At 47.7% G+C, this 9,791-nt stretch overlaps 2 protein-coding genes across 2 annotated transcripts in view; one reads left to right on the top strand and one right to left on the bottom strand.

Moving 5' to 3' along the window:
- Window positions 1-7,883, top strand: part of LOC106746781 — a 12,849-nt gene extending 4,966 nt beyond the window's left edge. The window contains exons 2-4 of the mRNA XM_014623796.1: window positions 2,735-2,998; window positions 3,437-3,712; window positions 3,998-7,883. Coding sequence (XP_014479282.1) covers window positions 2,792-2,998; window positions 3,437-3,712; window positions 3,998-4,120 — 606 coding nt within the window. The 5' untranslated portion in view covers window positions 2,735-2,791 and the 3' untranslated portion in view covers window positions 4,121-7,883. The remainder of the gene's footprint in view (window positions 1-2,734; window positions 2,999-3,436; window positions 3,713-3,997) is intronic.
- Window positions 1-8,252, bottom strand: part of LOC106746780 — a 66,074-nt gene extending 57,822 nt beyond the window's left edge. The window contains exons 1-2 of the mRNA XM_014623792.1: window positions 8,156-8,252; window positions 7,933-7,975 (exon numbers count right to left, since the gene is read on the bottom strand). Coding sequence (XP_014479278.1) covers window positions 7,933-7,961 — 29 coding nt within the window. The 5' untranslated portion in view covers window positions 7,962-7,975; window positions 8,156-8,252. The remainder of the gene's footprint in view (window positions 1-7,932; window positions 7,976-8,155) is intronic.
- Between the last annotated feature and the right edge of the window lie 1,539 nt (window positions 8,253-9,791).

Genomic DNA, 9,791 nt, shown 5'->3' with positions numbered 1-9,791 from the left:
GGAGCCGTATTTATGGCTCGCCCCGAACCGCTCAATACATCCGCCTGTGATACACGGGTCGTCAATGAACGGACCTAAATGATGATATATCTCTCAGAGAGTTCGCACAGTTAATCTCTGTCGCGATCGACAACGACGATCGGTGCCCGGGGATTTCCTTTCCCCCGGCATTTAAATTATGAGACATATAATTCGATCAGCTCGGAAAAGAACGAGCGTCGTAAATCAGCGACCGGGTGAAGCGGGGGGTATTCTTGTCACGCCGGACGCGGGCTACGTGAGAAAATACGAGCGGATTTACGGTTACGCCTACGAACGGAACCGACCCCGAGGGTGAGCTCGAAACGATCGCACGGCGCAGTGAGATGTAAACACGTGGACGGGTCGTAATGGAACGAGGAAAAGGAGAAGCGGGCGCAAGTGCAGCGAGGAGCAGGAAGACGGACGCGACACGTAGATACATAACACGGGCAGCGAGAGATCGCGGAATAGAGAGAAGGGTTTGCGTAGGTTACACCCGCGGACGGGGATGAAAGCATCGCGGGGGTGGGTGAGAGAGAGGGAAACTAGGGCGAGGGGTGTTGGCCCAGGATGGGGGTGCGTTGTTACTAGCTCGGGCCACTGACACGCCGCGTCCAGTTCTAGGGGGGTGGATGGAAGCGCGTGGGGTCCTCGCCGCGACCCCGGCGACCGATGCAACCTACTTTGTCGCCTGTTTCATTTGTGCGATAAGACGCCGCCTTATCCGTCGAGAAACGCTGATTTCGCCGTCCGAAAAGAATTTTTCATCGGGACGCTCCGCGCTCGTCTGCTGCTCGCTCGCGTTCCGCGCACTCTGATTAAACTTTCCGCCCCTATTTACCGTATTTTATACGTACACGGGGAACTTCCGGGAATTGAATCGGGCATATAAACACCTCGGCACTCCGATGGAAAATCTTCGGAATTAATTACACGTCACCGAATATATGTCTTGAAAACGAGTTTCTTGATTGCGCGTCTTTTGTCGTTGACAGAAGTTTGGATTACTAACTTCTCGTCGAAGTTAAGGAAGCAGGGGTCAAAGGATACGTATAATGCTATCGAAGGGCGCTATATCCGCCTGCTTTAGATCCCTCAAGTCCTCGAGTACTTCCGAATTCGTCGTGTTCGTGCGACACTATTCATGCTATCTTCACTGTAAGAGGGCTAAACACTGTAATTCTAGCCTCGTGCCTTCGAGAGAGAGAAAGAGAGAGAGCAAAGGAGAGAAGAATGAGGAGTTCTACCGCGTAGAGAATGGCGGCGAAGGAGAATACAACGGACATTGTCCGAACCGCTGTAATTTTCAGCGTTTGCCGCCAAATCCAAACGACAGCTGCCGTTTACGGTTTCGCCGCGTCACTGTGTCTGACCTCAGACAGGTCTGTTCCACTTGCGACTACGTATTGGAAAACCGCTACCGCGCGCTTGCCGCTGACTCCGTCAACTGCAAGACTTCGGAGGCGCAACTTGCACGCCGCGAACACTACGATGCACCTTTCAGAAAGCCACTACGCTGGCTAATCAGAGAACTATTCGAGGTGTCCTGGATTAACCATACCGCCGTTCAATTGCAGATTCTATGTTCGATTCGATTTAAATTAATCCCCTTCCCTCGTACAGGGAAATTTTCCAATGTTACAGATATTTTCATGGTCATTCAAATGAAGGTTTCATCAAAATATCGAGTATACCGCGTATTTCATTCTTTCGCAGTTTGACCTTTCGCAATTTAATTTCGCTATTTACACGGCGATATAGGAATTTACCACGTATCGTCAGATTTGTTGTTATCGGCGAATATCGATACTTTATCATCATTGTTTTCCGCCGTCACGGCGACAGAATGTTGTGATATATTCGGCACGACGTTTGACCTTAGATAGGACGCGCTCCATTTGCTCGTGGCCAGATCGGCCAAAAGGCGAGCAACGCGAAGACCAGGCGATTTGGCTCGGATTTTATCAGCTACTTCTTGTGGGCCGACATCCTGGCGAAGATCGACACTCCAATCTCCTTTGTTTACCACGATCTCGCAACGTCAAACTGGAAGTCTTATTATTCACTGACCATCCATCACGATAAGAAAATCTCATTAATTAATTACGATCCTCGTTGAACGTAATTAATATATAGATTATATATAAATATATATATCAATACATATAAAGCGCCGATTAAACGTAAACACCTCCCTAAGTATATTCATGAAATATAGATATATTCACAGCGCAAATTTAACATAATATCACGCGATCGGTTTATATCATGTCCGACACGTAGGGATACGCAAAGGATAAGCGCGACCAGGCGGCGAACATTATCACGGCGTGTCGCACCGAATCGAAATGATAAATATCGAGTAACGCGACACGTCCGAATTATCCCTCGAGCTCGGCCTCGATTCCATCGACCTTTCCTTTCCGGAAGGGGCTTAAGGGCGGGGTAAGCTTCGCGTCTGTAAAGTCGGCCGCAAATGCACCAAGTCGAGAGTGGCGGTACGTCGACCGCCGATACCCGCGAACTCGGTCAGTGGGTCAACGACAGATGCATCCGGTGCAGTTGCGTGACTCGTTCGGGGTGCGCCTACATCAGCGCGAATGGAGGATACACCCCGTGCGAATCTCTCTCGCGAGTTGGCGCCTCGATTAAGCGAAGATTCCGTTTCCCGCGCGAGCGAGTAAATACCGGCACTTCTCTCTTCTTCCCGCAGGCGACGGCGACGAAAAAATCCGTCAAGCTGGCGCCGTTCAAGTTACGTTTCTCGAAGATGCTGAAGTCGCGGAGTACCGGCGATAACCGCAGCAACAGCGTGGAGACCGAGGAACAGCAACGGCAGGTCGATCGATCGTCGCTACCCTCGGACGAGTACGCGGATGCGGCCGAGACAAAGACGGACAAGAACTGTTTGTCGGTGAGGAACGAACAGACGATCCCCAGCTCGCCCCCGCCTTCGTACGAGCACGTCCTCGAGGAGGTGAGTGAGCGCCCGAAGGCACGAATTTCCACCACGGCTAACAGAGTTCGGCGATTCATCGCGTTGCGTAAATAAAGAAAAAGCAAAAAAGAATGGAAAGTATAACACCGCCGATATTTCCGTACGAATTAAACGCTGTCAAGCGCGGTCAATATGTCCTCTTCCTCGGCGATGGATCGCGCGCAGCGATAACACGCTCGTTTAATATCGCGGGATGGATGTATCGCGGAACGAAATGCACGCGCCTCGAGCCCCGAGTGTCAATGTTCGTGACACCTCGTCGAATGGGAAATGTAATGCGCGCCGATGAACACGGCCTGCGTGCACAGACGCGTGAATCGCGGGCGATCCATCGCGCGATAATTCGCGCCGCGCTCCCACCGCGTCGTAATGGACTGATCTCCAGCGATCTCTTGTGCCCGACGTTGCGCGATAAAGACACGAATGGAATCGTCGGCCGTCGCGTTACGGGAGGCGAAGGAGGGAGACAAGGAGAAGCAGTTCCTCGGGAATGAGAAGAGCACGCCGGTGGAGGCCGAGGGCGGTGATGGGGGCGACGACGGTGGTGGCGGGCCCGGAGGCGGTGTGGATAGAAGAGCGGCTAAAGGACCCAAGATACTGCACAAATCGAGCAAAGAATTCTACAAGGCAATGGCGAAACAGTGGGGCATAACTTGCAAGATGAGCGATCACTGCAGGTGCTTGGATTGTCAGGTGCGTATGCGAAAAGCGTCTCTACCTTTCGTCAGAGTAACGTGCCTCGCTTCAGACTCGAAACTTTCCTCGCCACGGTAGTTGAATAATTCAAGCTCACGGCATCTAGCTAACCGCAACGTAGTCGAGAGGATTTCTTTTCCGTATTACTTAAACCGTAATGAGGGAACGAGAGAGAGAGAGAGAGGGAAGGGAGCTGTGAAAATTGTGAAATGAAAATATGAAACACGGTAAATGGAAACGAATGGTGAAAATAGCGTCGTAAGAAATTTCGTTTTGCCGCAGAGTCATTACTTCGACTGCGACTACGAGAAGGACGAGCAAGAGAAGGGCGACGGCGGCCTCAGCGCCGGAACACCGATGTTCATCTCCGAGGTGATGCACGGTACCGCCTGCGCCCTTCTGTAAGAATCGTCGCTTCCACTCCGGTACCGCATCTCCCGACGGGCAAGACGTCTACCTGATTATTACACGCACAAAACGGAGAGTCGACGCCTAACTAAGCGCGGCGAGTCAGCCTCGGCAATAGCGCGTCGTCTCGCGCGATATACATTTATATATTCTACTAATATATAAAGAGAATACACGATGTGCGTCACATATTACACACACACACACACACAAAGAGAGAAAGGACAGAGAAATATCTCCGCTCGTTTCACCAACGTAGGACGAGGAAGCTGTTCGCGCGCGATGCACGCCGACCTTCCTGTGTCGCGCGAAAGCAACCATAGATTCTTTCGATTTCTCGTACACGGAAGTCGTGCGTTCAACTTAGCGGAAGTATAGCGAAGGAGAAAGAGACGCAACAATGTGTATATATTTGGCCAAGAATTGAAATATCACGCATCGTGATACAAACAATAGCACCTTGGACGGTATTCTCTCGCGTTTACATCGCGATCGTAATTTCTATAATTCTCGCGAAACGCGAAGGAAATGGGAAAGCTTCCATCACGGCGGTGGGTATTTAAATCAATCAAACGTATCCCGGAAGTCGAGTGTACGCTTACTTTGCCCTCCAACGATTTGACATTACCAACACTCGGATGCAACGTGCGTGATTGTTGTAGCGTGTTTCGTTGCGAAGAGCCAATCGACTACGTTGTACCGATCGGCCTATAAAGTATTTTCGATATTCCCGATGACCCCGTGATATTACTCTCACGAAATTCTCCACGCGAATTCATCCTCGTTCACGACCGGCGTATGACTTTACAAGACCAAAGGGAATCCGGTCGGTCATCGCGTAGGCGTGGGGCTTTATTACTGTCAATTGCATCGCGCTCGTTAGAATTGGAGTTTTATGATAGAGTGATGAGAGCCATTGTGAACGTGACAGTGCAAATAAGACGCCTCGTTTTCATCGCTTTGTTACCGTCGCGCTTCAAACATTCATTTTGCCAAGCGCCGACGATTGATTTCAATTGTAAAATTGTTCGCGTTAATTTTTGTCGCGCAGGTGTGTCAAATGTAGCGTAATTTTATGTGCCGCGCAGCCGAGAAACGCTCGGAAAGATTTCGACATTTTTTCCATTTGACGTAGCGTGTTCGAGTGTGCGCCCATAGGTTACCGAGAACCTGACTAAATGTTCTCGCTGAGTCGCCGATACGCAATGGCAGTTACGTTGACAATTGCGAATTTGTTCGAATGTGACGTTAGGCGTATATCTGCATCGAACGATACGGAAAGTCGAAACATATGATATGTAATACTCGACCCGTTCCGTTGCTGTTTTCCATCGCGAAATCGCCGGGAAACGCGACACATCTCGAGCCTACTTTTCGAACTTTGTAATATCATCGCGGAGCGTCTTTGATATTAAACCGTCGTACACATCGAGATTCTAAGGCGAGCGCGCACTACCAAGTGCGGAGCGCGCCGAAATTTCAATGTCGAAGACATGGTATTGTCGCGTGACTTTTTCTCGTAACATTACTGACATCCTCCGCGAATATCGAAAGAAACCGCGGCGTTTCTTCGTCGTCGTACTGGCGCGAAAAGGAAATTCGCTTCTCTCTCCTCAGGGGGAAGAGGAGATCCTCTTCGAGGATACGTGCATCGAAAAGCGGAGATTTCACGCATCCTGCTACGCGCATTTCTCAACCGTAGTTAAATAACTGACGATTGTTAGAGAAAAAAAAGTAGTGATTTTCCGCGAAGCACGCGCTCGAGGGGACGCGTCGAAACTCACGAAACACATGAAAGTACAATAGGTGACAAAATGTCGTCGAGCACGCGCCCAACGAGGCGACGGTAATCCTGCGAATCCGTAGTGATTCTCCGGACAACGAGCGAAGGATTTTAGGGAAACATGACACAGTACCTGCCTAATACGAGTCTTTACGAAGAACCATTTTTTCCGCACGTCCCGGCGAGCAGGGGAGAAACCGTGCGCGGTCTTCGCCGCGCTGCTTTTATATAAAACGTCCCCCCGTTATACTCTTGTACTTTGATTAACGACGGTCACTCTTTCAACGACATGGCTTTCATATCCCGATATATTTTCCCCTTGTAACGTCAGGTGCATTGCACACGGCTCGCGGCGGTGGATTTTTCGGGAACGCACTTTTCCGGCGCAGCGTCTTCTTTTACTCTCGAGAAAGTTTTCCGCCCTCCGTCGATATACGACGGATCCGTTGCTACCGTTTCTACCGGATACGCTCGTTCCAGGGACGAGAAAATCGTACCCTTTTGCGTGCTCGTGAGGACAATTTTCCGATGCAGACGCGGACAATTTCCCGACGAGAGCTAGAGCGATTTATCCGTTCGGGAAATTAAAAACGCAAACGTCACCGATATTCGTATGTTATTGCACGCTGTTCGTTTGTTCGTTTATAGTTTATGCACGCGTATGTATGTGTCGTGTGTATGCATGTGTGTATGTATGTATGATACAGAGGTAAGTTAAACAATAATAGACAAAGAATATATGCATCTGTGACGCGAAAAGAAATATATATTAGTGGATCGCGATTAGAGAGAGAGAGAGAGAGAGAGAGAAAGAGAATGAGGGAGAACACGACGAAAGCTGTTTAGCATTACGATCGGTGCTTCCGATTAGCCTTATTATCGGATGAAGTTACTGATTATCGGATAAAATAAGTTATAATGTCGCAACAGCTGTCGAAGGATCACTGGACAATTCTGACTAGACGGAAACACTAATCGAATCGTCACTTACGAATTATTTTTCAACATCCTGCAGAGAGGGATCGTTTTTATCTCCTACACTACGTATAATTCGAAGGCACGAATGAATGAAGATGCGATTTAGCGTTAATTATTCGACTCGATAACTGAGAATGACGTACGCAGACCACGTCTACAGATTGTCCGACCGACACGTGATTCAGTTTCTCTCGACGGGAATCGATCGAGTGCCATTTTCCTTCACGCATACGCTTTATCTCCGAGCATCGTGGTGACTATCGGTGATATCTATACGGTCGCTCGAGGGCGGCTTATAGTCTCTCCGTCATTCTCATTACTTCGTTTGCCTGTAAATATCCCGAAGCATCAGATAGCAAGTCCGCGACGAACGTAAGACAAATATTTAAACGTCGTCGACATTCGATCGTCGCATTCGATAGAGACGTACCGTTTACAAATCGGTATAGATCCGGTCGGAGAAACGAGTATACATCGATGCGCGGTATCGGAGAACGATCTTATGAATTGGCGACCGAATCCGACTACGATAGACCAGAATATTGTAAGAAATGACACGGTGTAAACGATCGGCGTATCGTATATGCTATAGCACAAATCTCCGACAGTTAGTTCTATTTTGTAAACTATAATCCACGGAAAGAATCAGCGAGGCTGAGGTTGGCCGAAATGTCAATTTGTTCGCAGCCGAGCCACAATTTGCTGTCGCAAATGCGCTCTTCTCGTTCGATGAGCAGCGTCTGTTCGTCGTTAATTGGAATAGTTCTCGCGTTTAAACCGATCACGGATCAAAGCTTAGGCGAGACGACACTCTGAGATCTAGTCGACGTATGTATACATAAAATATCTATTCCGTGTACGTACGATATATAGAGGAAATGTGTAATGCGGCAGAAAATCATTGTATAGAGAATACTGACTGTAAAACTCGATGTACTCTAACAAACAGCACCAATAAACGAGGCCTAACCAAAAACGAAATTTTCATTCCTAAATTCTACGAGCCTATAAACCCATCGCCATATTTTTTTCTTTATTTTTCACTCACCAAAACGACTTGCAGTCAGGGCCGACCATGTTCCGCTCCAAATCTAGAACAAAAAATAGAGATTCGCTGATTAGATTTAATTCGGTTTAAGGAACGAATGCGAGTAGGTACTAATAGATTAATTCTGCGATTGTAATTCAAGTCACACCGACAATTATACCTCAGCTTTAGATTGTAAAAGGTTAAACGTAGGAGTATACTAGGAGGAGACTTGTAAATTTACCTTCGAGCCGACCCTGCTCGGCCCGAACCAGGTCCTCCGGTATGGCATTTGCGTCAACGGGAATTACAGCTGTCTTTGCGATACGACACTAAGATTTGCCAAATCTGAAACAGAAATATAATTTTTCCGGTTATGTTACAATGTAGAGATTGTTCGGTTTCGAAGAATTGAGAAAGCGATAATATATATCGACTTAGAAGTATTAATAATACAAAGAGCGAGGTTGTTTCTTCTTTAAATACGATAAAAGTGGAATACGATAGTTACTTGTTAAATATCAGCATGTTTACACAGTTTACGAAATTTACAGCATTAAGAATACACTAGCGAAGTGTCACAATTTGTCTCAAGCACGCTCGAATAAACGTAAATGTAATCGGGAATACCGTGCGACATAATCCGATGTATTTGCCCGTGCGTAAAAGACAGTTACAGTCTCGAATACGAAACTTGCCTGAGTGTATTGTTGTTCCGAAAGTCACGTTACCTTGTAACGACGACACGATTGAGCACGCTTCATTCATTCGTGCCTTCGGAAATACCATTGCCTGGTTCATTTTCTTTTTTTTTAACGTACTTCTGTATTCTGTAATATAATATTAAATATTATAATATTTAATTATCCAATACATGTCTCCTGATAGCGTTTATCGTGTTCGCGTGCGTTGTAGGTTACTAATTACTAAGGTCTATTAAAGTTTTCAACGAATATATGTTCACACAGAAACGATATCGAGCGCATTCGATGCAGACTACACTGTGTTGGCAAAGTATTTATTTGCGCCTGTCGGTAGATACATCTTCGGCACGATGTATATTTGATGGTCTAAACGTAGGTGTTTGGAAAGGGAGTTTTACGCGCGCGTTTTTACGAGATGTGGTATGAATTTGTATTTCGTGGACACAATCGTGATTCGACATCCTGAATCTACTTATGCATGTTATAATTTCCAAATCGATTATAACATGAAAGAACAGGGAGGCTTTGCTTCTCTCCTTTCTCTTTACAACGTTCTCTTTATACCGTTATCCTGCCTGCGCACATGATCGCGACTTACGTAACGTGATAGACTATCTCGATTTACCGTCGCCGATTTATGAACCTCGCGGACGAGCTATGTGACGTCGCGAGACGGCGTAAATCCGACGAAAGAGCCGGCGACACGTGTACGGAATCGAAACGTCCAACAGGTGGCTCGCGGTCATAAATCGTCGCTTATTGCACTCGTGTCCTTGCGAATCCGCTGACGCGATGAGAAAAAAGGAAACCTCGGATTAATGCGGCGAGTCGTTTAGCTGAAACGAGTCCGGGTTCCCGATGACATCACGCGCAGCTGACGATTCTCGCGAAGAATCACGTGCTCCGCATCCTCCTCGTGCTGAACACTCGCGCACGTACTCCTCTATTCTCTCGCCCACCTTTCTCTCCCTTTCCGTTTCACCACCATCGAAATTCTTCGATCTCGCATCATTCTACGAACGTTCGGATGCGAGTCGTCCACCCGAGACATCATTAAGAACGTCCCTGGTGGACGGTCCTTTTCTCGCTCTTTGTCTCTTTATCCTGCGATCTGTGAATATTTTCCTTTCACGATCCTCAATAGCGCCCGGAGCAGACTATAGCTTATGGGTCCTT

The sequence above is a fragment of the Dinoponera quadriceps genome, unplaced genomic scaffold, assembly GCF_001313825.1.
Source record: "Dinoponera quadriceps isolate SergipeBrazil2010 unplaced genomic scaffold, ASM131382v1 scaffold1565, whole genome shotgun sequence".
Taxonomy (NCBI): domain Eukaryota; kingdom Metazoa; phylum Arthropoda; class Insecta; order Hymenoptera; family Formicidae; genus Dinoponera; species Dinoponera quadriceps.
Note: the sequence above shows the minus strand (reverse complement) of the source record. Positions and strands in the feature narration are given on the sequence as shown.